Here is a 27,476-nt window from a genome sequence, read left to right as displayed (position 1 = left end):
GCCACTTTAAAAGGAGCGCGGTTTTCTGTTACATGCAGCTTAGGAGTCTAATCCTAGGAAGTGGGGATCTACTTATTTGCTAGGGCAGCCGTAAGAGCGTGACAGAGCAGGTGGCTTCAACGGCAGGACACACTTCCTTACTGTTCTGGAGGCTGCAAGTCCCCAACTGAGGTGTTGGCAGGGTTGGTGTCTCTGGAGACCTTTCTCCTTCACTGTGCACGGCCGCCTTTTCCCTGTGTCTTCCCATGTCTCTCCCCTATAGGACTGGGACCTAATCTCTTCTCGTAGAAGAGCATAGTGCATTGGGACCCATCTTCCCAACCTCATTTTAACTTAGTTACTTCTTTAAAGACTCTGTGTCCAAACACAGTCCCATTCTGGGGGACTGTGATTAGCACTTCAACATAGGAAGTCTGGGGATGATACAATTCAGCCCATAATAGAAAGCATGAATAAAGAGGTTTATTGTGGCTCTTTTTTTTTTTTTTTTTGGTAATAGCATAAAAATTGGTAATAAGTGTCCATAAACGGGGGTGGGGGTAATAGGGGAATAAACTATTGGTGTGTTAATGGAGAAGCAGGCTATACCTACTGAAGAACGAAGAAGGGAAGTTCATCTGTCCTGTTGCGAAGTGGAAGACACTTCAGGAGCCAACATGCTTACCAGTACGTCCCCTCTGCCGTAGACATACGGGTCGATGCCGCGAAATTCGAACGGACCCCGTTTGCAGTGACCTGCTGAGGTTTGTGATGCACAGAGAACGACGCTGGGGTACCGTGGTGGGGCGGAGGGGAACGCTTGGACCTGCGTCCTGTCGCGTATCCTACAACTGCAGTCAGTGATTCGTGTCTTTCTTGCGTGGTTAAAACCCGGAGAGAAAGACCAGCGAACGCATCTCTGGCCCGGGCTCTTCTACCGCAAGAAGCAAACACACCAAAATGATCCAGCCTCGGAAGGCATTAGTCCGAGCCTACAGTACTGGGTTAAAATCAGACGAAATACTGAAACTGTCCTAAAAATAAAAAGTAATCTTTTTTTGGGGGGGGGGCGCGCTGGGGGGTCCTCGCGTGCCAGAGAGGGCGGCGACCCTGCGAGGCCGGCTGGACCGAGCGCCCGGCGCGTGCAGGCGTGGCCTCCGGACGAGCCGAGCTACCTGCCGCGCGCGCAGGGCGGCCGCGGGAGACGGAGAGGCGGCGTCCGCGCACACCGGCCCGGCTCCCCGGAGCCCAGGCGGTCCCAGGACTGCAGCTCCGGGCGCTCCCGCAGGCCGCACGGCGAGGCCCCGCGAGGCGCTGGCCGGGGCTCCCGGAGGCCCCGGCGGCGCTGGTGGACGTGGCCTGCGCGGCACGGAGAAGAGGCCAGGCCTCCGCGAGCGGACGGGCCGGCGACCCGCGCTGACCCGGCTCGGGCAGACACCCCCATCCGGACCGCGGGAGGGACCCTGGGGGCGGGGCGGGACTAAGATGGCGCGGGGGCGGGGCTCCTGGAGGCGGGTACGAGGCGGGGCCTGGTAGGCCGGCCCGGGGCTGGGGGCGGGGACAGCAGGGGGCTGGGGGCGGGGCTGGAAGCTGGCCCGGGGCGGGGCTGGGGGCGTGTCTGGGGCGGGGCCCGGCGGCGCGCGCATCGCTGGTCTCCGCGGCGGCGGGCGAAGATGGCGGCCTCCGGCTGGGCGCGCGCGGCCCTGGTCCTCCTCTGCGCCTCCGACCTGCTGCTGCCGCCGCTGCCGCCCGGGGCCTCCGCTGCCGAGGGCGCGGCCCGGACGCCCGGCGAGGCCAGCCCGCCTCCGCGGAAGAAGAAGGACATCCGCGACTACAACGACGCGGACATGGCGCGTCTCCTGGAGCAGTGGGAGGTCCGCGCGCGCGCACTGGGCCGTCCCCGCCGCGTCCCGGGCCCCGTTCCCGCTGACCCCCGGCGCCCTCCGCCGCCCCGCCCGGGGGTCTCCCGGCCCCCTGACGGCCCCTCTGCCCAGGCCAGGCCTCCCCGCTGGCTGCCGCGCGCGAGCCGCCGCCGCCCCCCAGCGCCCCCGCCGCCCCCCGCCCCAGGGTCCCCCCAGGACGGTCCTGTCCCGCTTCCCGGGCCACGCGGGTCCCGGGCCGGCCCTCACGCCTCTGCCCTTCGGTACCTTCGGTGCGGGGGCCCCCGCGGTCAGTGCGCCCGGCGCGTGGGGAGGGGGCCCTTCCCGCTCTGCTCGGGGATGGGGGTGGGGTAGGAGGGCGAGGGTCATCCCAGCTTCAGTCGTTGGCCCGACTTCAGGTCAGCAGGACTTCGGGCTTCTCGCTGCTGTATTCTCTGCCCAGAGTTTTGTAGTTTGGGGCGGGGGGGTGTCTTCCTTTTGGGAGCGGGGGTGGAAGCAAGGGCTGCCGGCTCTCAGGAAACTCGCATTTCCTTCAGAGGAGCGGAGGCGTGTTTGCGAGAGTGGGCTTTCGGTTCCTTAGTGCATGCACCCGGTGTGTAATCTTTTTAGAGAAAGTTCAGCAAAGGAGAACATGTGCCTTTTTCCCTTGCAAAGGCGGTTGGATGGTCCCGGCTGATTGGCGCGGCTGGTGGAGTGGAGTCAGAAACGTGGGTTCTGCTCACTGTGTATCTTGGGCAAGCCCTGTTTCCTCTCCAGGCCTCAGGTTCCTTATCTGCAGAATGAGGTTTCACTGGATGAAGCCTTCCCCACGCTGGTGTCTGTATTTTGTGGGTATCTCTGTGCACATGGTCGTGTCTGATAGAGGCTTTCCGTTTAAAATACCGTCAGAGGAGCTGGGCTGGGAGGGAGCAGACTTGTACTTTGGTATGTTATCAGCCCTGATGGCGAGATTGGGGTGGATTTGGGTGTGCACCCCACGGACAAGGAGGGAACTCCGTGCGGCAGTTCCTTCCCCCTTGGCTGTCTCTCTTTATGGACTTGAGCAAATAAAGGTTTTGATCCCCCAGAGTAAGAACACTACCTCTTGAAGAAATCCTACGCGGGAAATACTAAGACTGGGAGCTAGGCAGCCGGTGGGGGTGGGGGGGCGGTGTGGTGGAGACGAGCCAGATGTCCCACTGTCAGGAACTAGGTGACAGGACGAGTAACCCTGATACAAACTGGGAACTGCTGAGTTTTGTAAAAAAGGAAGAAAGTGTCTTGGGACTTTCAAAAGGTCCCAGGAAGGAAATGGCATTTTAGATACTGGAGGAGGGTGTGGAAGCTGGTCCACAGGAGCTGAGGCTGGGGCACAAGGGAACGGGGCAGGAGGTGCCAATGGTAATTGTCCAGGCTTTGGAATTGGACTACAGGGTCTCAGAACACTTGTGAGATTCGCTATGGGAGAACCTGTCCGTGCTTTAGTTTCCTTATCTGCAAAATGAAGACGTTAGTCATACCCACCCCAAAGTAGCGGGAGGATTAGCTTTAAGAAAGCCCAGATAGAAGGTAGGGTAGCGCAGCTCCCACTGGAAGCCGTGGGCATGTGAATCTTCTGGTAGCTTAGCTGGAAAAAGCTCTGTCCGAAGTTAAGGGAAGGTTGGTAGGGACCAGGTCGGCCTGGACCTCAAATGCTCTGGGGTCTGCACTTTGTTTAGAAGGCAGTACGCCGTCGCTGATGAGTTTGATGACCCAAATACTGGGATACAGGGACGCTCACACGTGATCATCCCTACCTTTGGACGGAAGTGTGCGTTCACCCTCTCGTGTTCCCTCTGTGCGGACAGTTTTCTAGCTGAGAGCATAGCATTGGTGTAATTTTCTGCTGTTCATTTTTTCACTTGATAGATTGAGCATTTGCCCATGGCTACTGCATGGTGTTCATCATACCCTTTAAAGGCTTCAGAGGATACCCTGGAGCGGGTGTTTCCACTGTGGGAGGTTTTCGAGTAGGGGATGTCGTGGTTAGAAAAATGGGTTGGTTGGCAAAGGTTAGGACGGATGGGCAGGGAGAGAATCTGAAGGTAGAAACGACTCCTTGGTTAATGTTTACTGAGTTTTCGTTAGCTAACCGGACTGCTCGGAGCACATTTCACTCATCTCAAGCTCTCGCCCTGTTTTCTAGATGGTGACAGGGAAGCTCAGAGAGGCTCAGTAACTTGCCCAAGGTCACACAGCAAGTAAACTGGATTTCAGACTTTGTCATTTGACTTGCAAGGCTGTCCTTTTAACACTTTCACTGTGGTGCCGTCCACACTGGTGAACAGAAGTGCAGCTGACAGGTAGCGAGAAGGGCCTGGGTTAAGCCAGAAGCTGCAGGATCCAGCGGAAGGGAGACACGTGAGAGATCGTACGCTCAGCTTGATGGCTGGTGGGTTGTGTGACCAGTCAGGAGACGGCATGATCTGCTCAAAGCACGGGTGTTGAATCAGCTTTACCGCTTGGTAACTGTGACTCTCCCTTTCCTTAACCGTAAAGCCAGAAATATCCCCCTTGGCAGGGTGCGGGATAGACCAGGTGAGCTAATGTTTACAGACACTCCCCCGTGCCCACGCCCCCCAGCTATGATTTTTCCTCCCCCAGTGGCGAACCCTGAATCCATCCCCCAACTCCTTTCCACCAGTGGGAGAATTGGTGTGCCGTGGAGAGGCCTGCCGCGCGTGTTGGGGGTGGGGCTGGGGCAAGGGAACGCTTTTCTGCTGTGTGAGACTCAATGCTGAGTCCCAGCTGGTGTAGGAAAACCAAAGGCCCGTCATTCTCTGATGACACTTTACAGTAGGGGCAGGTTGCAGGGAGGGGTTCCAGAGCCAGCCATGTGGGCTTGCTCTTCTGTGTCACCCCTGCTGCCATGTGGCCTCGAGTCACATTTGTCTTCTCTGAGCCTCACCTACCCCATGTTCCGTGGGAGCCTTGTAGGGCCGTCCTGCAGGCTGGGCACCAGCGGCTCCGTTCATGCTCGTGTGTTACCATCAGGGACCTCGGGAGCAGGGAAAGGATCTTGCCGAAAGGGGAGTTGAGCTTTGCAGTGGAGAAGTGGGGAAGCCGCTGGAAAATGCGTAGAGGCAGGGCTGGCCTGGGTCTGGGAGTGCCTGGGGTAGGGGCTTGATGGCTTCCTCAGAGAGAGAGATAAGGACAGTAGGTCAGATTCCGCAGGGAAGAAGTGGCGGGACCAGTAGAGCCATAGAGCTGGACTGGTGGCCATGCTGTGGCACTGTTCTACCCCCGCTTATTTTGTAATAGAAACACACATAAAGCTAGAAGATGGAAATTTTGTTTGAAACGGTCCGTACCCTTGCTCTACGCCCTGGACTTCTGATTACTGAGTTTTCATTAAATGCCTCCTGTGACCTACTGGACTAATTTCCTGAGCTCTTAAGTGAAATCAGTGTGAAAAACGCAAATGTCCTAGGTTCCTGAGCCAGCCAGAAGTCTTGAGGTGTTTTAAGGAGACCGTCGCAGATGTTACAGAGAAGTAAGAGTCGAACGAAGACGGAAACAGCTGGGGATTCTGGCGGCCAGGCGGTCCCGCTTGATTGCGTCCGTGGGGTTCCCGTGGGTGGTTGGAGGCGTGAGGCCTGGGGCCGGCACAGGCTGTTTCCTGCTGGTCTTCATGTCATCGAATCCCCAGACCCTAGGAGGGAGATGCCGCCCCCCCTTCCCATTATAGGTGAGGAAAGGGATTTTCTAAGCCACCCCAGATCCCCTCATGGGACAGCTGAGCCCCTGGCTGCAGATCGCCTTCTGCGCGTGAGGCCAGCCAGGTGGTGAGGCAGGTTAACGCTAGATCCCAGATCGATTGAACGGGGGCCGGCTCCAAGCTCTGCTGTAGATGGCTCTTGTGCTCCCCCTTTATTGAAAATATTTTAAAAGTCCGTTATTGTTGGTTTGTCAGGAGGACCATGGAAGAGCGACGCAGGGACTGTTTCATTTTAGCTTGGTCGTTTTTCGTTTTCTTTGGTAACCTACGTATTGAGAGGTGATTCACTTGTCGCACAATTCAGCCATTTAAAGCTCACGTGTCAGTGGCGTTTTCATAGGGTCGTGCAGCTGTCACCTGCCTCAAGTTTAGAACCTTGTCATCGCCCCAGAAACAAAATCTGGTCTCACTCCCCCTCCCCCGCATCTCCCATCCCTGCAGCCAGTTCTGGACATCTCACCAGTGGCTTCACACACCAGGTCTTCTGTGAGTGGCTTCCGTCACTTAGTAGAGTGTTTTCGGGGACCACCTACCAGTCATTCATTTCTTTTTATGGCTGAGAATAGTATTAGTCTTATCTCCGAGGAACTCTGGCTTTTACCTGTTTTTATTGATCAGTCTGTTTACCTGCCTGCCTACCTGCCAAAAGTCACGTGTTCCCTCGGTGCCTCCCAGTCGTACGCAGCCTGATGCCACAGGGCGTGCTCGTCCCCCTTCCGGGCCTAGAACTCCCTTCCCCGAAGTGGAGAACAAGATTGCTGTTACCCTTATTATATTTACTTGTCCGGGGGAGGAAGCCTAGAATTCTCGCACGGTGGTTTGAGGCTTGCTGGTTCACACCACTGCAAGAACCAAGCCTGTTAACTAGAACTGACTGACTGTTCTGACTGTTCAGTCTCTGACTGTTTAGTTCTGACTGTTTAGTTCACGTTGGTATACGTGGAATGCAGATGAATTTTGACAAAGGGATACACCTGTGTCGTCCACGCCACCACCGAGATAGGAGGACAGTCCCGTGACCTCAGAAAGCTCCCTTGTGTCCCTTCTCAGTCCACCTCATCTCATTCTGCCTCTCAGGGGTCACCACTGTTTCTGGTTTCTGTCATCCTAGGTTAATTGTGTTGGATCTTGAACTTTAGATAGCGGGCTTGCAGCACGTCTGACTTTTGTGCTCGGCACATTGGTCCCTAAGTCCTGTCTTTCCGAGGTCTGGGACACATCTTTGCTGTGTTGCAGCTCATTGTAGGACCGAAGGAGAACATGGTCATTTTTACACTCTGCCATGCTGGGTAGATTCCTCCAGAGGAAAGCGCTGATAAGCCGTCATGCAGGGTCTCTGGTGACCTGGGGTGACCGGTGCTAAGTCCCGCTGGAGACTAGGGCTTCCCCTAGAGGTTGAAGAAGGGTGAGCACTGGGTTTCCTTTCTCCTGGGAGAACTTAAGTCGTGCACGTGTGCGTGCACCTGCCGGCCAGCGAGCGCATCTGACCACGCCCGTGCTCTGCTCTTCTTGCAGAAGGATGACGACATAGAAGAAGGGGATCTCCCGGAGCACAAGAGACCCTCAGCGCCTATCGACTTCTCACAGATAGACCCGGGCAAGCCCGAGAGCATCCTGAAGATGACCAAGAAGGGGAAGACGCTCATGATGTTCGTCACCGTGTCCGGGAGCCCCACGGAGAAGGAGACGGAGGAGATCACCAGCCTCTGGCAGGGCAGTCTCTTCAATGCCAACTACGACGTGCAGAGGTAACGCCGGCCAGCCAGCTGGGGACGCGGCAGGCCGTGCCGGGCCTCCTCTCGTGGCCGCAGTGGCGTGTCCTTGCTGACGGTCCTCGCCTCGTGCCCTGGCCTCTCCTGTCTCTGATTTTCTCTTACCGTGTATTTCTTTCTCTCTCTTTCTTTTTAGAAGAGCGTTTATTGTTGGTCACAGCCAGCAAGCTTTTTTTTACTGTCTCATTTGATCCTGAAGTTTTCTTTCTCTTTGTATCTTTAACTTTCCTGCTGTCGGGGTGGAGCGGACACGCGATGTCACGCGAGTGTCAGGTGCCCAGCCTGGCGCTTCAGCAGCCGTGTGCTCTGCCCCTGTGGGGGTGGCTCCCGGCTGTCATTACCCAGCTCTGTGACGGGGCCTCGGGCCTTGCATTGTGCCTTTGTCCCCAGGAGGGTGGCGTTAACTGTCACTTTATCTGAGGGAGGTGGAGCAGGTTAGCGTCCGCCGGGCAGATGCAGCACAGCCCGACCGTGTGCCCCCAGGTCCCTCGTGGGGGCCGCACCCACGCTCAGGCTGGGAGCCGAGGGCTGGGGGAAGGTGAAGGGCACAGTGCTCGCAGCTCAGCGCGGCCCTCGGCCCAGTGCTGAGGATTTGCCTTTTTCCTCCCCAGTAGCGGTCCTGAAATTCAGGGTCCTCCTGTGTCCCGGGTGCGGAGAGAAGAGCGGTGACACAGTAGGAGGGAGCACTTAGTGCCCGCGAGGGCGCACTGCTCTCTGCGGCGGGACCAGCTGCGAGGGGCGCAGGGGAGGTCAGGGCCCTCTGAGGGGTGGGGTGCGGCCCTTGGGGATTTGTGCCCCTGGCCACACTGAGGGGCCGTGTAGGCCTCTGTCTGCTCGTCTTCACCCCTGAGGACCTGCTGAGTGTTGGCCTACGTGTGACCCTCCGGGCTCGGGATCTCTGTCCGGTGACCGAGTGTATCTCTGAGCCTTCACGGCCCCCTTACCGCAACCCAGCCGAAGCCCGTGGTTTTCACCCTTTGTCTGCCGAAGGCTTTGGGCAGAGGAAACCTTCACTGGGTGCCTCAGGACGCAGAACAGATTCAAGGGGTAACCGCCTCCCGCAGCCCCGGGGGTCCCCCCAGACCCCTTGCGGACACTGTCTCCACGCGAGCGTCCACACCACGCATAGCCGGGTGCCGTGTGTGCGGTTTGAGCAGACGCATGAACCCCTTCAGTCCGCTAGTGCTTTTGAACCTTAATGTCAGTAGCTACTTGGCCCTGAAAACTACAGGTTTTTCTTCTGTAGTTTTGTTGGATTTGGGGGGGATTATTTTTTCTGGTTACATGCCGCGGAGCGGCTCTGCCCGTGAACGCTTTACTGGTGTGTGCTGACCTACGATCGCACGTCTCCGTCCAGGTTCATCGTGGGATCAGACCGCGCCATCTTCATGCTTCGGGACGGGAGCTACGCCTGGGAGATCAAGGACTTCCTGGTCAGCCAGGACAGGTGCGCCGACGTCACCCTGGAGGGGCAGGTGTACCCCGGCAGAGGCGGGGGGGGCAAGGAGAAGAATAAAACAAAGCAAGAGAAGGGCAAGAAGCAGCAGGAGGGGGCCCCGAAGTCTCGGGCCGCCAAGGCTGCCAAGGAAGACAATCGAGCTGGGAGTAGGAGGGAGGAGCTGTGAGCGGCCGCGGCCCCTTCGGAGGAGCCCTCGGGACGGAAGACTGCTCCCCGGGCGGGGCGGCCACGGGCACCCCTCGCCGAGAACATCCTGCTTTCTTCTGGAAGTTCCCATAGGACCAGTTTGTGGTCCACGTGAGAAGAACTGTCTGAATGGCTTCAGGAAGGAAGACGGGGTCTTGTCATTCACGTTGGACAATGACACATTCGCGTTTACCATAAAGTCACTGTATGCCGAAGCCCGACATGCTTTTCCCATTTCGGTATGGGGGTGTCACTGACTCCTACAGCCACGCTTCCGTCACCACGCCGGCCCTGGCCCACGGGCGCGCCGGGTCTGTGCTTCTTCCTTTCTGTTCACCGGAGCTGCCGCGTGCTGACCAGACGGACGCAGACTCGGCGGGACCGGGCTCTTCGGGCTGCACACGTGGCCTTCGGGACTGTCGTGAAGCCCTCCCTGGGAGCCCTGCACGCACTCGGGGTTCTGAACGTGCAGTGGGATGGCCCGATGTCTGACCCCCCACATCGGTGCAGAGGACGTCATGCGGCTGTCCTCTACTTTGAGTCCCGGGGGGGCTGTCGGTACGTGTGTGGGTTTACGCAGTCGTCCGGGTCCGGGTTGTGTTTCCTGTCCTGCGTGGGGTTCGCGCGTGCCACGTCGCGGGACGGTGCTGAGGGTGGGCGGCGGGAGTCAGCAGGTGGGACAGGACCCCGTGACCTCGTTCTCCTCTGCCCGTTCTTTGATGAAGTGCCTCAACTTGTCGCGTCCTGGGCTGCGGGGACGCGCCACCCGCTCCTGCCGGGTGTGGCTGTTCGTGCGTCAGGCCGGCAGGATTTAGCTGCCGGTGTCATTGGTGAGAACTAAAATTACTTGTACAAGACTTCCGTTGTGACTTTTTCAAATCAAAAATAGCGCATGTGCGTGGTTCCAAATGTGACTGAGGAAGGTACAAAGTGACAAGTTCGTGCCTCCCCCTGCCACTGCCGCCTCTCAGGGGAAGCTCCCGTTAAGTTGTTTCTAAGAAAAAAAAAGTTTGCTCAACATCTTGTAGTGACGTGTTCCTTCCAGCCGCCACGTCCCCTGACTGGGCAGGTCTTCGGGTTTTCTGGGCTGAAGCGCGCCGTCTGGCTCCGCAGGTCTGTGCTGCGGCTGGACGGTCTCCCCGCCTCCACCTGCCCTCTTGGCCAGCCGAAAGGTGTTAGGCACGGTCAGAGCTAATCCTGGGGTCCGTGTGCGTGAGCCCCCTTAGGAGGAGGCCTTCCTTGCGTCTCCCACACCTCGAGCAGGGTGAGGGGGGCCGGTGCACGGGGCTGGAGCTACAGCCACCGGGCCTCGTCCCGACAAGGGCTGTCCGAGCCCCTGGCAGCCCCGGCGGCCATCTGCCAGCTCTCGGTGCTCTCTGGCCGAGACAGCAACTGTTGTGGTTGGATCGTGGTTTCAGCTGGACGCGGGGAGTGTACCTCCACACTGTGCTAAGGGAGCCTGTGTTTCCTCATGGTCTTTCCACGTCAGGATGTCCTAACCTCACTGCTCCCCGTGTAACGTGCAGCCATGTCAGCCCGTGCTTGCAGTGTCTGAACATGCTGGGCACGTCTGGGTGCCAGGGACAGTGTAGATGCAGCCCCTGCTGTCCTGAAACGTGATGACCCATTGGGGACTCATCACGCACAAAACAGCAACTGTTAGATGCAAGAGGTTCACAGTGCCGGGAGGTGGGATGGAGGCAGAGGAACCGTCTGTGCAAAGGCCCTGTGGTTAGGAGCAGAGGAGGGATGGCAAGAAGCCAAGAGGAGTCGGGCATAGTGCAGCGCCCCCGTAAAGAGGCAAGAGGTACGCGGGTCTGACGGGAATCTGGGATGCCCTGAGGGATTTGGAGCTGCGTTGGGGTGAGCGTGAGACCATCCCGTTTATACGGGGCTGTTCTGAAGTACTGACCGCAGGGGGCCCCGGCGGTGCGGCTGGGGCAAGCTGGGGAGTATTGCAGGGGCTCCGGCCACAGCTGCAGGGGGCCCCAGTGGGCAGCTGGTGGTGGGGGTGACCTCCCCGTTGGCCTGCACACTGCCTGCCTGGGAACCCTTGCATTCTCCGGGTTTTTCCTTAGCACGTGGAGCTGCTGGAATATCTCGGAAAACTTTGATTCTTATCTGAAGGGCAAATCCCTAGCAGTGGAATTGCTGGAAGAAACCAGACGGAACATTCTGGTCTGTTCTCCCGAGCAGTTCAGTTCACGCAGCTCTCCGCTCCTCGCTTCTGCGTGCTGCTGGGCAGCGTGCCAGGTGGGATTAGCGATGCAGACCCCGCGACCCCGTGACCCCGTTGGCGGCCCTATACAGCTGGAGGCACCAGGCGGCCACACCTGTGCCCCCGGCCCCCCAACCCACGCCGACGGGTGAGCTGGGGAGCCTCCGAACACTTCCAGCCCCAGCCTCAGAGACGTCCCTGCTGTGAACTGTCCGGCCCGGCCGACGTGCAGACTCACCGGCGTTGGGCAGGGGCAGTCCGGAACATCCACATATCCTGCTGATGTGAGTTAAAGGTTGTCGAAAACAAAGTCAGTGGGACTTTCTGACTTTCTGATTGGCAGTTCTGTCTTATCTAATACACCTGCGTGGTAGCCTTCGACTGTGGCCTAGGAGACACGAGCGCGCCGTCAGGTAGACCGCCGTGCTCCCTTTGTGCTGACCCCCCTGGGTTCTCATGGTTATTCTCTGGTTTTTGGTACTTCTGGTGCTCTTCTTTACATATTATGTTAAGTCCCTTGCTTTTTTTTTTTTTTTTTTAAGATTTTATTTATTTATTTGACAGAGATCACAAGTAGGCAGAGAGAGAGGGAAGCAGGTTCCCCACTGAGCAGAGAGCCCGATGCAGGACTCGATCCCAGAACCCTGAGATCATGACCCGAGCTGAAGGCAGAGGCTTAACCCACTGAGCCACCCAGGCGCCCCTAATCTCTTTCTTAATTACTAACTTCAGTAGTGAGTACGGACCCTAATCAAGGCAGGGAGTTCACAGACCTTCCCCTACCACCCGATGCTTGGGAACCGTGTGCTGCGTGTACTGGTCCCAGACTGGCGGCTCTTTCTCCCGAATAATGCCGGCTTTTTCTCTCACTCCCTGGGGCTCCTTCCTCAATGCGGACATTCAGTAATCTTGCTAGGACGTTTGAGTGTTGATCTTTCTTTCTTTCATTTTTTTAGCTCTCGGAAAAGATGGTGTTATTTTCCGTCGCAGATTCAGGGATTTTTTTTTCTTACCAGTTTGGAAACTTTATCTTTTCTTCTGCGTTGGGGTTTTGGGTACCTGTTCTTTTTCTCAGTTCTGATGTGGGTTTTTGTTTGTTTTTGTTTTGTTTTTAAAGGTACATTCTTTTTTTTTTTTAATTTATGATTTTATTTATTTATTTGACAGAGATCACAAGCAGGCAGAGAGGCAGGCAGAGAGAGAGGGAGAAGCAGACTCCTGCTGAGCAGAGAGCCCAATGCGGGGCTTGATCCCAGGACCCTGAGATCATGACCCAAGCCGAAGGCAGAGGCTTTAACCCACTGAGCCACCCAGGCATCCCTGTTTTGTTTTGTTTTAATTTCATTCTGTTTTTCATCTCAGCTGTTTTTATTAAAATTCAAGGCTTCATTAAGTTTTATGAACTCAAAGTCCAAATGGAGAATCTCCCCTTTGGGTTATATTTTTTCCCCCCAGAATGGACTGTTTTTCTGGAATCGTCAGTCTGTTTCTTCTTTCATTGTTGTTTTGTAATCGCCAAACGTTTGGATGGCTGCCAGGTCATTGTTTCCCTCTCGCTCATACTTCGTGGACACAGCGTCTCCCAGACCTTGGCCTGCAGCATCTATTTTGGGTGGGTTCCGCCTCCCCTTGCTCCTGGTCTGAGTGTTGTTTTGTTTCGCTGGAGCTGGGATCCAAGGACGTGGGGTGCCATCCCCCAGCTTTTCTACAGCCGAGTGGGACCAGCAGTGTCCTAGGCCTGTGGTCTGTCTCGACAGGTGCACTCTCGCTCTTGTGGTTTCTACCCAGTGTCCTGGATCCGCGGCTCCTCCCCACAGTTGCGGGAGAGGGTGACCCCCATTCCAGGAAGCCACTCGACACATCTTTGGAGAGTTTCTCGCACTAGCCATGGACCTTGGACCGTTGGCGCCTCTCTGGGAGGGTCTGAGCGGAGTGTTCTTCGCCTCGCTCCTCTGTGCACACCACGTCTTCTCCCGCGGCCTGCAGAACATGGGTGCTGCCGTGGGCCAGTGGGGAGGGCACCCTCCCCACGCCCTCGTCCTGCCCTGACACATGGAAGGGCGTCACACAGCCAGCAGCCAGCATCAGTCATATTTTAATGCTCTCTATAAAAAATACGGTGAGAGCAGGGAGGAGCGTGGACAGCGTGGACAGCGAGGCCGCCGAGGACAAGCGTGGGGGAGGAGCGTGGACAGTGAGGCCGCCGAGGACAAGCGTGGGGGAGGAGCGTGGACAGTGAGGCCGCCGAGGACAAGCGTGGGGGAGGAGCGTGGACAGCGAGGCCGCCGAGGACAATCGTGGGGGAGGTGCGTGGACAGCGAGGCCGCCGAGGACAAGCGTGGGGGAGGAGCAGGACAGTGAGGCCGCCGAGGACAAGTGTGGGGTCCGCTCGTTTCTCTCAAAGCAGCAAACTCTAGTTCCACATCCTCTGTTTTCAGAGTTCATATTCCCCGACTTCCCGGGTTCTTGCTTCCAGAGGAGGAACTGAAATCCTAATTTTTACGAAGATAACATGACAGCAGTGTTAAGAGAGCTCTATAAAAGGAAGAAATTCATCCACCAACACAGCAGCAGGAGCTCTCGAAGCTCCTGTCACCTGACCCCGTGTCCTTCAGAGCGAGATCGCTGCCCTTTCTGTTCCTGCAGAAAGGCCGTTCCCTCTTGCGCTCGTCCCACACGCTGTCTGTGGTAATGCAGGGTCCACACGCCCGGCGTTTGGCGGCTGTGACGCTCCAAGGTTTCGCTGCGCCTTAATTTTGCTCACCAGACCGATGTTGGGGAGAAAGTCGGGCTGGACCGCGGTGTGAAGCCTGGTTCCCTTACAGCCTTCACCTCACCGTCGAGCAGCCCCTCTGACCTGCAGCCCAAGCCCGCCCTGCTCACATGGCTGACCCCGCCCCCCTCGGTCCTGGCCATGAACCCGGACATGAGCCCCGAGCCCGAGTGAGCCGGCAGCCGAGTTGCAGAGAGCAGAGCAGCCAAACCGAAGGTGTCCAAACCTCTCTCGGTGAAGTTTCTAGGTTTGCCCTGAGTTTCTCACCTCCTGGGTCTTGCTTGGGCTGACACCGGAGCCTGAGGGCTCTGGATCCTGACAATCAACTTCCCACCAGAGCCAGTTTGCAGAGGTTTCTGCCGCAGGGCTCAGCCCCGGCTCTCCCTCATCTGGCGCCGGGCGCCCAGAGGAGACAGATCCAAGCAGGATGGGGAGCCCCGGCCCCGGGGTGGCAGCGGTGCTCCCCGTGTCTCGTCGCTGTTCTTTCCAGTCGCTCACAAGCACGCAGCGGAGTCATTTTTTGACTCCCTGAAGAGGAGTCCTTTGGTCCGAGATTACTGGAACAAAGCACGCGTTCTTGTGTGCGTTGTCACTTTATTTCCAGAGTAATACTGACCGTGCCGGCCATAGTTCATTACAGACGACAGTGACTGAGTTTCCATGCCCCGATGCCGAGGGAGGTGTCGCGTGCTCTCTGCTTGCTCACGCCCCTTCCTCCCTGCAAACGATTTCTTCTTCCGTCTCCTCATCTGTTGCTGGGTTCTGCCGGACAAAAATTGTGTGCTGGACCCTTGCTAAAACGACGAGGAAGACTTAATTTAGGACTGTCCCAGCGAGAGCAAGGGCACGCCCCCCGCGATGAGCGCGGGTGGGGTGGGGGGTGGGTGGCGGGGAGCAGCTGTGTGTGGACCTGCAGCCCGAAGGCAGAGCCAGAGGGGCTTGGGCGTTCTCGCTGAACCGGCCGCACAGGGTTCTGAGCGAAGGCAGGCCCAGGGCTGGGGTATCAAGGGTCGGGGGCAGGTGCTGGAGTGACTTAGCAGAGTCCCTGCTAGAATGGGGCTCAGCGGGCCGTGCCGGGGGCCTGGGTGTGGTCAGTCCTCAGGAGAGCCCACCAAGTTTGCTCAAGGACAGGCGTCTGCTGCTCCGAGGTGTGCAGTGTGCGCGCCTTCCGTCGAACACGCCGTGGGAGCTGCTGGAGGAGGGCTTCCCCGCGGTGCGGCCGTCGGGTGCCTCTTCACCGGGCTTCGTGAGGCCGCAGGGGGCAGCCCCGCTCTTCCCCGGGGGGCCTGGGGATGCAGGTCTGAGACGAGGAGCCTGAAGGAGGGTAGCTGAGTCGGACCCTCCAGTTCAGCTGGGGCTGGGGGCCGAGGAGGAGGGTGACAGGGGCAACAAGAAACCCAGCTCAGGCTTTAGAACTGCCTCACCTTCCTGTGACCAGCCTCCTGGGAGCCTTGCCCCTGCCCCGCTGCAAAGCCGGCCAGGGAAGGGGGACGGGGGCTGGCCGGCCGCGGCAGCGCCAGTGAGAGCTCCACCTCCTTCACGGGCCCCGTCCTAGAAGTAGAACTGTTCCTTCTCTCCACCGTCCGGTCCTGAGAGCCAGGGCACCTCGGGGACAGTCATGTGGCTGGACCCTCTAAAGCCCTCAGGGTCTCCTCCCCGTGAGAGTCCGTCCAGCAGTTAGGGGTGTGTCCACTAGGGGGCAGCAGAGACCGGCCTCCGCCCCTGCCCTGACCGCGGCCCCTCCTGGGGCGGGAGTGCCGCAGCTGCTGCTCTAAGGAGCCCGTCAGCGGGTCTGCACCTGCCCGACACCTGTGCACGTGTGGACACAGCACTTCCTCCGACTTCCTCTTTGGAACGGAAGAGACTCGGGTCCTTGTGTGCCGTCTAATGTACTAATGCGGCCCCAGGGCACAGCGCCCTAGGAGGGGAATACGGGGTTGTCCCCCCACACTCCATGTTTTACACATGGGGAAACCGAGGCACAGAGACCTGGAGTGTTTTTTCCCCAGGTCACCCTGCTAGGGATCGACAAAGGCTGGATTCGAACCTGGGCTCCATCTGGGACGAGGGCTGCTCCCCCATGTGGGCCATGGGGCACACGTGTGGCAGTTAGTGCCCTCCCTGAACACCGGCAGCCTCCTGGAACTGCACGGGCCAAAGGGGTAAGCCAACCCAGGCAGGCGCGCCCCTCCCTCGGCAGAGACCGAGGTCGCTCACCACTTCTGAGACCGGCTGTGTGCAGGCTGTGTGCCCACGGGATCTCACTGGCTCCCCAGAGCCACGGGCTTGCGTGGCCCGGGTGAACGCGGGTCGCCCCCCCACCAGCCCCGCACTGCCCCCGCCGCATCACGGTGGGCACATTGGCTGGAGCCCCTGCCCCGGGGCCCATGGGGCTGAGAGTTCCCGCCTCCTGGGAGCAGAGTGAGGATTGAGGAACAAATCCACGTGAGGCGTGCGACACGGCTCTCTGTAGTGCTGACCGTTCCCACATGGAGGTTGCCCGCGTGTGCCCCTGTTCCCACGTGGGGGGGTTCTTCCAGTGAGTGAACAGAGGCCTATGGGCGTTGACCCCGACGTCCCAGTCACAGCTGGGAGGAGGCAGAGAACCTCCCGCCCAGGCCTGTCCAGGGGCCTGTGCCCCGCTCTCTGGAGCACAGCTCCCTGGGGGGTGGCCAGTGTGATGGCAAAGATGGTCCCGGAAGGAGGCCGGCAGTCTGCCCCACACACTGCGTGCGGGAGCACCACGGCCTGCGTCCTTCCAGGAAGGAGCATCTCCTCTCCCCGGTCGCCATGTGGCGCGGAGCCTGCGCTCAGCCAGGGCCTTCACCCCGCCAAGGGCAGAGACCAGGGCCAGGGGGTCCCATCCCCGCCACCAGTGGGGGATGTACCATGCGAGAGCCCTGGGCAGACCGCAGGCGGACCGCGCCACTTCCAGGACAGGGGACTCGGGGCCCGTTGCAGGAGGTCCCACCGGGTGTCCCAGGTCAGAAACGCCGGGGCCTTCCACACCTGAGCTGCAGCCGAGGCCGCCTGGGGACCTCCACAGTCCTTGCTGTCCTGACCCACGCGTCTCTGCGCACGTGGCCGCCGCTCCAACTCCGTCCAGCCCTGGATGGACCAGAGCAGCCCGGCTGGCTGGGTGTTCCAGGCCTAGAGCGCGGTCCTGGCAGACCCCAGGCCCTTCCCTTTCCTCCAGAGAAGTCTGCCGCAGTCTCCAAGGTAAGACCCTGACCCACAGACCCAGAGCCTGGAGCACAGCGGGCCGGGAGTGCTCCGCCCGGAATGTCAGGAATTCCTGGGGACATGTGGTCTGCCCAGGCCAGCCAGCGTTCTTCTCTGGGGAGTGAGGCTTCTTGCCCCGGGCCCAGATACACGGGCCTCTTTGATCCTCGGACCCTCCACCCACCCCGCCTCAGCCCCGAGTCGGATGACCTCGAGCGCCGTATCTGATGTCCCTCACCCTGATCTCTCCTATAAACAGGGGTGGGGAGTTCTGCCAGGCCCGGAATTTACAGCCCAGGACCCGGGAGAAACAGGACAAGAGGGAGACCTTTCCAACGCAAAGAGGGGTCCCATTCAACCCTGAGGGTAGAATGAACCTTCCTTACACACTCCCTGAGGTCTTTGGTCCTCCATTAGAGCCCCTGCAGGGTAAGGGAGCTGGTTTCTGCCTTTGGACACCTACTTCTAACTTTAAGTCTGTGTATGTCACCTCCTGCATCACAGCTGGACCAAAGGATTTTAAGGGAACAGCTCACCGAGGGGAGTTTACCTCTGCCTGCTAGTTCTTTGGGCCTTTCAGATGCAGAAGCAGGAGCCTGGAAAAAGGGAAGGGAGAAAGAGGTGCAAAGGCCCGGTGGCATGAGTGGGCCGGGCCAGGATGGACACAGAGGGAGGGAGGCGGCCTGTGGTTGTGGGAGTGTGGCCCTGGGATGGGGGTGGCAGAGCCAGAGGCTTGCGTGTATGGGCGCGCATGTGTGTACACGTCAAATGTGGGGAATGCTGGCCAGCTGAGCCCTAAGATTATGTAGCCTGTAATGATCTGCAGCTTCCAGAGCCCACAGGGATTCTGCGGCTGACTCTGCCAGTGAGGGAGTGGGGTGACGCCACAGACACTATCTCAGTGAGGACCAATAACTCAGCAGAGCTGAACCCAAGTTACTTAGTCGTTCCCACTTAGCTGACCACCGGGCTTCTTCAACCGTGTCGGATGTGCACAAAGGATCCCATAACGAGCAGCTTCACACGCAGGCTCCGTCCGCTGAGGCTAAATGCCCCCTAAGTTCTTAGCAGGTCACGGGAAAGGACTATTTTTAAGGCTCTTGACTCGTGATGCTAAATGTTCCCGAAAACGGCCACTTCCGACTCGCAGAAGCCTCCGTCACAGCACCTTGTGAAGGTGTGCGAATGCAAACCAGCATGCGCCGTGTGGCCGGTGCCCGGTCCCTCTCCCCAGTGTCGATAACCGTCCGTGTTTCCGTAGTCATCTTTAATCTGTGTTTTGGGAAAGGGAACGTGCCTCGATTTAACCACTCTCTGATTATCGACTACTAGGGTTTTTTGGGAGTTTCCGCTACCGTGTAGACCGCCGCGGCGCGGGCCCCTGTCGCCGACCCCCGTGCTCCCCCAGCCCTCGGCTCCGGAAGGATTCTTGGACCCAGTTCTGGGGCCAGAGCTTTGCCCAGGTTTTCAAATCACTTTCACGTACCAGTAAATCACTTTATAGGAAACGTGCGCCAAGCAGCCGGTCCCCGTCGGCGAGTGTCCGCCCCGTCCCCTAGCGTTCAGTCTGACGGGGACCAGCAGCGTTTCCCTGTTGTCCCCATTGGCGTCCTGTAACCGCGGGTGAGTTTTTAAATGTGTTTCTCTCCCGTTTGCAGGTTTTCTACTGCGGACGGCTCCCTCCCGTGTTCCTCCTGGTTTTACCCCCTCCCGCCCCACCGCTCCGTAGACTTGGTGCGAGCACCTGGGTATAACGTACCCGTATGAGGCAGGAGGCCGGGAAGGGTCGGTCATGAAGGGGCCACGTGCAAGCAGGGCGTGAAGTTCGGGCCGCAGCCAGGAGCAGGGCAGAGACGCTGGGCCTGCGGCCGCACGGGAAGCATCACCAGCCCGAGGCCTGGGGACCGGGAGGCAGGGCACTTACGGGGCCCCGGGCGGAGAGTGGGAGAGGGCCCTGCCCAAGTCCTGGCTTCCTGAGAGGGAGCGCGCCCGCGGCAGACCCCCGCAGGGAGGGACCCGTGACCTTCGTCCCCTGAGCCAGCGCCTCCCGCCCCTGACGGTGCCTCCTGTCTGTCGGCCGGCCCACTGGGAGTCAGAGGTGAGGAGCGGCCGTGGCCTCCCACCCGCTCCTGGGCGCGGGGGAGGGCGGCCTGGGGCACAGGGAGCACACGGTGTCCGCCGACGCCCGCTTCTTCTCTGGGGGAGCCGCTGGAAGTTCGATTCCGTGGACTTCGGGATTCTTCAGGATTTTGAATTTAATAATTCCACGGAGTCTTAGCAACCCGTCGTGATGACTTCACCGTCTGCCGGCACCGGCCAGAGCACCCCCCGCCCCAGCTGTGCGTCTCTCCTCCGCCAGACGCAGTGTGCCCCTCTGGCCCGGGAAGGACACGACACCGACAAGCAAGTCCCCACGTTAGCAGCGTCTTTCTCCTCCCGAAGGTGACGCGCTCCTGTCTGGGGGGGCCCAGTCCTTGCCCTGGTCCCTCCACCGTGGAAGGGGATGCTGGGCCTGAGGGGCGGTCGGGCGAAGACCGGCAGACACGGCTGTTCTGCTCGGGGCCGCCTCCCAGACGCTCTGCTGCCTCCGCCTCCTGCCGGCGATGTCTCCCACAGGATCCTTGGGCCCTGCAGCTCGCCGTGGGCCCCATCGGGACAGTCACAGTGTGGACATCAGCCACGCTGCCAACTAGTGCTGTCCACCTCCCGCCCCCGCAGCCGGCTCCCCTGCCCACCGCCGGCAGGGGAGGGGGCGTGCGCTCTCCCTCTCCTCTTGCTGCTCGGGGTCCCAAGCCCCCATCCCTGCTGGCTCCTCTAGGGTGGGGCACACAGCCGGGAGGCTGGAGGGGGGGCAACAAGCCTTCCCCAGTCTGTGCGATTGCAGGGGTCCTCTGGTCCCCTGTTAGGGCACGTGTCCAAGCATTGGCTCTGGTTTGGGCTGTATTCTGGATTATTCCCAGATGCTGTCCTACCTACTTGGATCCGAGCGATTGTCTCCAGTTAAATACTGGTAAAGCCAGCTTCTCCTTCAGCTCCTGCCTTTGGAGGCCCCACAGCCCCTTCCCGTAAGGGTTCCCCTCTGGGGCACGGCCCTTCAGGCTCATGCTTGCGGTGGTAAGCTCCACAGCTCCTGGGAAACCCTGTGTATCCTTGCCCAGCCCAGGACGAAGGTGCGTCTCCCCAGAGGCTGTGCTCTGTTCTCCTGGGACCTGCGTGTTCCCTGTGTCTGTCCTTGAGTCACCCCCAGATGAGCAGAGGGACATCTCCAGCCTCTGCCCTATCGTGTGACAGGGGCACGGGGTAGCTCTCCAGAGATGCTGGGTGGCAGCCTGGTGGCCTATGAGCTGGTGTCCAGCTGAGAAGTAAAATGTCAATCTTGTCTTCCTGCAAATACCCCATCTCCCAGGAGGGGTTCTCTTGGCTCCTGTCCGCTGGCTTGGGGAGGCAACCCGGAGAGAGGGCAGACATTCTATTCTTGGAATTTCCATCAGGGACGGCCCCCCGGGCAGAGCCTCTCGCCTTCCGTTCCCTAACCTGGAGGGGGTAATGGGGCCCAGAACACCTCTCTCCACACGTCCTTCCGGGACGACCCAGCAGCACCAGCTGAGAATGTGGGTAACTGTCCCCTGCTGCCCCTGCCCAGCCCCGCTCCAGACGGGTCCCTGCAAGAGGTGAGTGTGTTCACAGCCCAGTCACGCTAGCTCAGCCATGGTCATGGGCTCCATAGATTCTCCGGGCTGCTCAAGGTGGGGCCCGGAGAAATCATCTTTGCTCCACAGAGCACCCGGATGAGGGTTTGGATAAGAGAAGAAATGCTTAGCCCAACTTTCGAAGAAGGGTTTATTTATTTATTTGTCAGGAGAGAGAGAGCGAGAGAGCGAAAGCACACAGCAGGGAGAGCAAAAAGCGAGGGAGAAGTGGGCTCCCCCCAAAGCAAGGAGCCCAATGCAGGGCTGGATCCTGGCACCCTGGGATCATGACCTGAGCCGAAGGCAGACGTTCCACCCGCCCAACCCACTGAGCCACCCAGGCGTGCTGCCCAATTTTCTTTTTCTTATTTTTCTTATTTATTTATTTATTTTTAAAGATTTTATTTATTTATTTGACAGAGATCACAAGCAGGCAGAGAGGCAGGCAGAGAGGGGGGGGGGAGAAGCAGGCTCTCTGCTCAGCAGGGAGCCTGATGTGGGACTCGATCCCAGGACCCTGGGATCAGGACCTGAGCCGAAGGCAGACACTTAACCCACGGAGCCACCCAGGAGCCCCGTGATACAGTATTTTAAAAATCAGGTGCGTACGTTGGTTTTTCTCGACATAACGCTCTGGCGTATTAATAGGTGGTGTCACCGTAACGTTTACGGGTGCCGGAAATCCAAAGTTCACTTGCTTTGCTTTATAGCGCCCTGTCCGCCTGTGTGGTCTAGAGCTGAGTCTCAGGCCTCAGGGGTCCTTGCCCCTTACTTCCCGCTCCTTCCGGTGCCCCTGGGGGAGGGGAGCGCCGTGTGGGTTCAGAGGGCAGCTTGGTGTCGGCCTCGGGGAATTGGGCAGAGACCGGTCGGCTGATGCCTTCATTCAACATTGGAGGCTGCATGTGCTCTGCCCCTCCAGTGGGGGGGGGTGAGGGTCCCGCCCTGAGCGAGGCTGGTGGGAGGGCTGGGTGGCAGCCCGAGGCGGGGGTGCGTGGTGGTGGTGCAGGCCCTGGGCCCCGGGGAGGAAGGAGGAAGGGGGGTCAGAGAAGCCTTTGCGTGGCCCTCAGCCTTGGAGAGAGCAGGCGTCAGCCCGCAGAGAAGAAAGAGGGAAGCGTGTGCCCGGGATAAGGAACAGGTCACAGGTCGCCTGGCAGAGACCCTGGGTGCCTTGGATGGGGGAGGGGTGAGAAGTGATGAGGGTTCTGTGTGCCTCGGACTTGGATGGGGACCGGTGGGTGACGTCGTGGTGGGTGACGAGGCCGAGACGCAGGCACACACTAGGTTGGGGACCACCCAGTCTGTCTGTGGATGTGGGAACGAAATCACCCCATCCTGCTTCCCACTCAGAGCCATTGCATTTTAAGTCTGAACTCTGACCCCTCAAGGCCGCCGCAGGGTGTCTGAGTGGACACCCGTCTCTCCCTCCCCCTGCGTGTAGGGAGAGCTCCACCACTCGCTGCGCTGTCTCCCCAGCCTTCGTCTCCAGGCCCTCGAGCTCGGTTCCCGGTCGGAGTGTTTTTCCTGCCCGTCTTCCTGGCTTAGTTCCTGCTCGTTCTCTAGAACCTCCTGTGCCCTGGCCCCCAGCCCGCTGAGGCTGACCCGTCCGTGCACACGGGACTCCCCTCTAAGCGTGGGTGAAGGAGCAGAGGCCAAAGGGTCCCCACCGCGCTGCCCCGCCAGCTCGTCTGCGGCTCCCTCTGCCCCTGGGTTGGCCGGCTGCTGTGGTCTCCCTGCCTGGTCCCCCACCCTTCTGGGGGCCAGTCCTGTCACCGAGCCAGTGCCGGGGCTCCTTGGAGCAGGGACGCTGCTGGTGGTCAAGTCACCAGGGACCACCCCCACCATCCAGTCCTGGGGTCCCTGAATCCCGCCCATCGGCTCCTTCATGCAGCTCCCCCACCCATGTCCCGCACCTCTGCTAGCTTTCTGTCCGCCCGGGCTGGGTCCCCGTCCCTCGTCGGTCCCCAGGTGAGGCCGGTTCGCCACCCCGGGCCTGCCACTCGCTGGTGGTGGGGCCGCCTGCTCCCCATCAGGTTCTTTCCTGCTCCAATTGGTGCTGATCAAGTGCCCGAGTGTGAGCTCCGCCCGTGGGTCACGTTCCCGGAGAGCGCGGGGGTCACGCATCCGCCTGGCCACCAGGACGTCCCAGCCGGTCCGGCCGAAGGGTCTGTGAGGACTTGGTACCACCGGTGCAGGGCCAGCCCCAGAGAGGACACCGAGCACACACGAGCACACACATGTTCGCAGTCACACACGCACACGCACACGCATGCGGTCACATGGCACACCCGAGCACACACATGTTCAGTCACACACGCATGTATGTGCACGATCACACGAGCACACTCATGCGGGCACACACACACGAGCACACACACTCACATGCACACGCACACGCACGTGACGCACACACTGAGTCACATGCACACACTCACACACTTCTACAGGCCCACACAGTAACACACACATGCACACGCTCACACACCCACACATTCACACACACGTGCACACGCGCACACTCATACACATGCACACACATATGAGAGGCAGAGATGGAGGAAGCCCAGTGTAGGAGCCCCAAGGGCTCTCCAGAAACCACCAAGAGGAGACCTTCGTGTGAGGACAGAAACACCCCAGGTCTGCCCCGCCCAGGACGCAGCCACCAGCCCCAGGGCCCCCGAGCCCGTCTCACGTGGCCAGTGCCCCCTGAGGACTGAGTTTTTCATCGTATTTAACTGTGATTAAGCGTGGATAGCCATGGTGGCTGTGGCTGCCTCTGGGGCAGTGCAGCTTAGGGCACCACCTGGTCACCTGTTCCAGCTCTGCTTCCCATGCCTCCCCCCAGAGCCGGCGAGGCCCTCCCGCTGCAGCCAAGGGACCCGTGCGAGGCTGCCTGCCCCGTCTTGTCCGGCCGCTTGCTTCAGACCCGCTTCTCCCCCTCCATGCTGTCCTCGGATGCTGGGTTTGGCGTCCAGAAGGAAGAGACAGTCCTGCCTCGAGCCAAGACCCCGTTGGCTTCCCCTGGGGGATGACGGAGTTACCCTGCCAGCAACCTGACTGCTTGGGAACGTGGAGGCCAGGACACGTCCTGGGCCTGGCCAGCAGTGAGTGAGTGACAGCTTCTTGTCCAGGACCTATCGGCGCCCCCTCGGGACAGGGCGAGGTAGGACACTGGCGTACAATTAGCTTAAAATGAGGGCCGCATGCACGGAAAATAAAGCAAGCAGGCAGGAGAAGGAGATCCTTTGTGAGTTTACTATGGTACAGCAAGATTCTCCAAACCAGAGCCAAGGTCCTCTGCTGCCCACAGAAGGCTCTGCGTTCACCCCCCTCGCACGACATTTAAGACAACTCTTCATTTCTCTGACCATGACTTCTCCAAGTGCATATAGAATAAATAAATAGAAAATACATCTTTGTTCATGGTAGCGCCGTTTACACACAAAACACACGGTACATCGAATTCCCGAAAAAGGACCCGCTATTTCGGCAACAGGAAGGAGACAAGCATCTCAGAGGAGTGTCTTTTACCCTAAAGGCCCAGCTCCCGTGAGCGCTGACAAACAGAGGACCATAGGAGCAGGGTTCCAAGCCACGAGACAGTCCGCGCCACCAAGAACGCGCCGGAGAGAAAGCACACAGATCCAGCGCCGTTAGACGTATGTACAACTCTGAGGGATCTCAAATGGGTCGTTTCGGAAAGTAACTGAACTGGAGGCAGCCCACGTCCTGGCCACCCGAAGTGATCCCAACTGCTTCACAGTGCTTAGGCCCTTGGCACTGCCAGGGTCTGAAACCCCGCAGAACTGTAGCCGCGAACATGAGGTCATCTCGCCTCCCTTCCCAGGGTCCCGCAGCCACCCCATCCCACCACCACCTCTGAGCCGCTGGGCGAACTGGGAGGTGTCGACTCAGCCTGCCCGAGAGTCACGGACGCGCCCGGGCGCAGGGAGCCAAGAAGGCCCTCTCTGAAGAAAGGCTTTGTGGTTGGTTGCAGGAAAGGGGAAACCGCAGCTCCTCGTGGCCCCCTGGGTGACTCGGGGACCTGAGCAGAGAAGCGAAGCTTTCCTCCTTCCCGGAACTCTCTGCGCGTGCTGAGCAGTCGCTAGAGGCCTGCAGTGGGCCCCGCAGCTCTGCAGACGCCCCCAGAGCTCACCGGAAGCCTGGCAGTGTGCCCCGATGCTGTCCCCTGGGCCACATCCGCAGGCCTGCAGACCAGGGGACACCTGGGGAAGGGTCGTGGCTGCCGGGTGCCCTCTCGAGGGGTGGCAGGTACTTGGAACCCCGTGGAGCCTGCAGGGCCATCCCCAGCCCGCGGGAGGGCACCCGCTGTGCACAGAAGGCCAGGAGGAAACCGCCATGAGCCAGTTCTCTCCATTCTGATCCGTCTTCCCTTCCAGGGGGCTTGGTCCCATCTGGGGAGCTCCCTCGGGGGTGCGGGACACCCTGGGGCCCGTTGTTGAGGCAATGTGGTATGGCAGCCGGTGCTAGGCATGGGGCGCCCAGGCCCCCTGGCCTGGCTGTGTGGTTCTTCCCCATTCAGGTCTCACGTGCCCTGTCCTCAAAATGAGGGTTTGGGCCGAGGTCACCAGTAAAGTCCTTTCCAAGCCCGAACCCTGGGCTCCTTGAGGGGGTGAGCCCGTTCAAGAACTCATGAGGCCCCAAATAGGAGCTCATGTCTCTCCACCTAGCTCCCCGCATCCGGGGCCTGAGGGCGGCCGACTGGGGACTGAAGTGCTCCCCACAGTGGGCCTGGCCCGCCCAGCCCACCCCCTGCCCGGCACACTTGGCCGTGAGAGTGGCCAGCAGGCGGCAGGCAGAGGGTGACCTGCAGTCCCCGGCTTCATCTCCGAACCCCTCTGCCCACCAGATGCCGGCCCTTCCTTCCTGCAGGCCTGTTCCTCCCCCTGCGGGAAGCTTCCTGACCCCTCAAGTGGGCGGGATCCTTCCCTCCAGGGCACCCGCGGGGTCCCCATCCTCCCCACTTCACAGTCTCGCCTGGCACCGGGGCACGCAGACCTGACCGCCTGTCCCCCCAGGCTGCAAGCCACAGACTCCAGGCCTGGCTTCTCACCGCCCCGGCCCTGCGTGCCCCGGGGCACCCTGCCTCCCAGGCGCCGGCCAGGAAGAATCCCATCTACAGCTAGGGTCTGTGTATGGTGCAGAAAGCCACAGACTTCTGGACTCTCACGACAGAAAGGGCCTCTAGAAGTCACCTAGTCCTCCCCCCATCCCAGAACCTGACGTCTCCAGAAGGGCGGAACCCCCCAGAGGCAGGGCTGGCCCATTCCCCGAGGGTTGCCGGTCCGCCTTGGGGAGCGCTGTCTACACCCCAGCTCCCAAGGCCTGAAGGTCGCCGCTCGCTAACAGGAACAGAGATTTCCCGAAGACCCAACTCTCTTCCCGGCTCCACCTCCCACCATGCACGCTGGGGAGCACGGAGATCTGCGATGGCTGATCGGGGCTCCGGGTGCCAGCACCGCTCGGGACTCCGCGTACACCCCCCACGCCTCCCCACCCCCCTGCAGAGGCAGGAGAGAAGTACCCAGGAGGCTGCAGGGAGACCCTTGACTGGAGGCTGGGGAGGGGGTGGGCAGCACCAGGCATCTCTGACGGCCTCCCCTTGGCCCATCAGGGCTGACCCCACTGGGGCCAGGGCCGGGGGAGCCGCCCGCCGCCGGGGTCTGCCATCACTGCGCACCGGGGGGCAGCACCGCGAGCAGCCCCCTCACAGCTTCTTCTTCCTCACCACGGGGATCGGCACCACTTGGAAGATCTTGGCCTTGTGGTCGTCCGTGTCCAGGGTCACCCAGGTGGGCCGGAAGTCCCCTTTGAAGCCAACGAATGCCATCTTTTCTGGAAAGTGGGGACGGGTCCCGTGAACAGAAGCCCCGAGAGAGCGGCTACACTCCCCCACCTCGCAGGGCTCCCCGTCACCGTCTCCCTGCCCCTCCAGGTGGCCCCCGGAAGAGCTCGGTGCCCGGCTGCAGATACTACCTGGGGGGGCACGTGGGGTGTCACCTGACCTCGGGGCCAGCCGCGCGGGGTGGTGGCTCTGCTTTACCCAGGACACCTCCCAGGAGCACCCGCCACCTTCTAGCTGAGCTCCCCACCCTCCCCTGTCTGAAGCCCAGGGACCCCATCTCTCCCGGGAGGGGTGGGCACCACTACAAGAGCTCTCCCCCGCCCCCACCCTGCTCCCACAGGCTGTGGGCTTAGAAGGACTTTGTCCAGGGCACGGAGTCGACAGAGCAGCCCAACCAGACGGCGAGTCCTCAGCCCCACACAGCGGTCTCCCTCTTGCGTTCAGAGCTTAACCATTGGAGGGCCGTGCGCCTCCATGTCCACACCAAGAAATGGCCCAGGCCGGTGGGCTGCACACATTTCCCACCGCTGGGAAAGCACCGCTCGACGGAGGTCACCCCAGGCATGGCAGCTTTTGGCAACCAGATCGTAATTAAAAAGAGAGGGGACTGAACTGGAAAAGAGACCTCTCTCCCTGGGGTTCTCCTTTGGCACTTTGAAGGGCCTTCGTTCGTGGTTCCTGACTTTTCTCTGGGAGCTG

At 60.1% G+C, this 27,476-nt stretch overlaps 2 protein-coding genes across 3 annotated transcripts in view; one reads left to right on the top strand and one right to left on the bottom strand.

Annotated features, from left to right (window-relative positions):
• The first annotated feature begins 1,603 nt into the window (after positions 1 to 1,603).
• On the top strand, positions 1,604 to 10,030 carry MESD (mesoderm development LRP chaperone). Its single transcript, XM_045067191.1, has 3 exons — positions 1,604 to 1,853; positions 7,111 to 7,343; positions 8,725 to 10,030. The coding sequence occupies exons 1-3, from the start codon at positions 1,653 to 1,655 to the stop codon at positions 8,990 to 8,992; spliced, it is 702 nt and encodes a 233-aa protein (XP_044923126.1). The 5' UTR covers positions 1,604 to 1,652; the 3' UTR covers positions 8,993 to 10,030.
• Positions 10,031 to 24,145: 14,115 nt separating this feature from the next.
• Positions 24,146 to 27,476, bottom strand: part of LOC101679606 (cell migration inducing hyaluronidase 1) — a 128,822-nt gene continuing 125,491 nt past the window's right edge. For both annotated transcript variants that reach the window (XM_045067234.1, XM_045067233.1), the window contains exon 29: positions 24,146 to 26,767. In XM_045067234.1, coding sequence (XP_044923169.1) covers positions 26,640 to 26,767 — 128 coding nt within the window. In that variant the 3' untranslated portion in view covers positions 24,146 to 26,639. The remainder of the gene's footprint in view (positions 26,768 to 27,476) is intronic.

The sequence above is a fragment of the Mustela putorius genome, unplaced genomic scaffold (assembly GCF_011764305.1).
Source record: "Mustela putorius furo isolate JIRA1106 unplaced genomic scaffold, ASM1176430v1.1 tig00003875_pilon_pilon_pilon, whole genome shotgun sequence".
Classification (NCBI taxonomy): Eukaryota; Metazoa; Chordata; class Mammalia; order Carnivora; family Mustelidae; genus Mustela; species Mustela putorius.
Note: the sequence above shows the minus strand (reverse complement) of the source record. Positions and strands in the feature narration are given on the sequence as shown.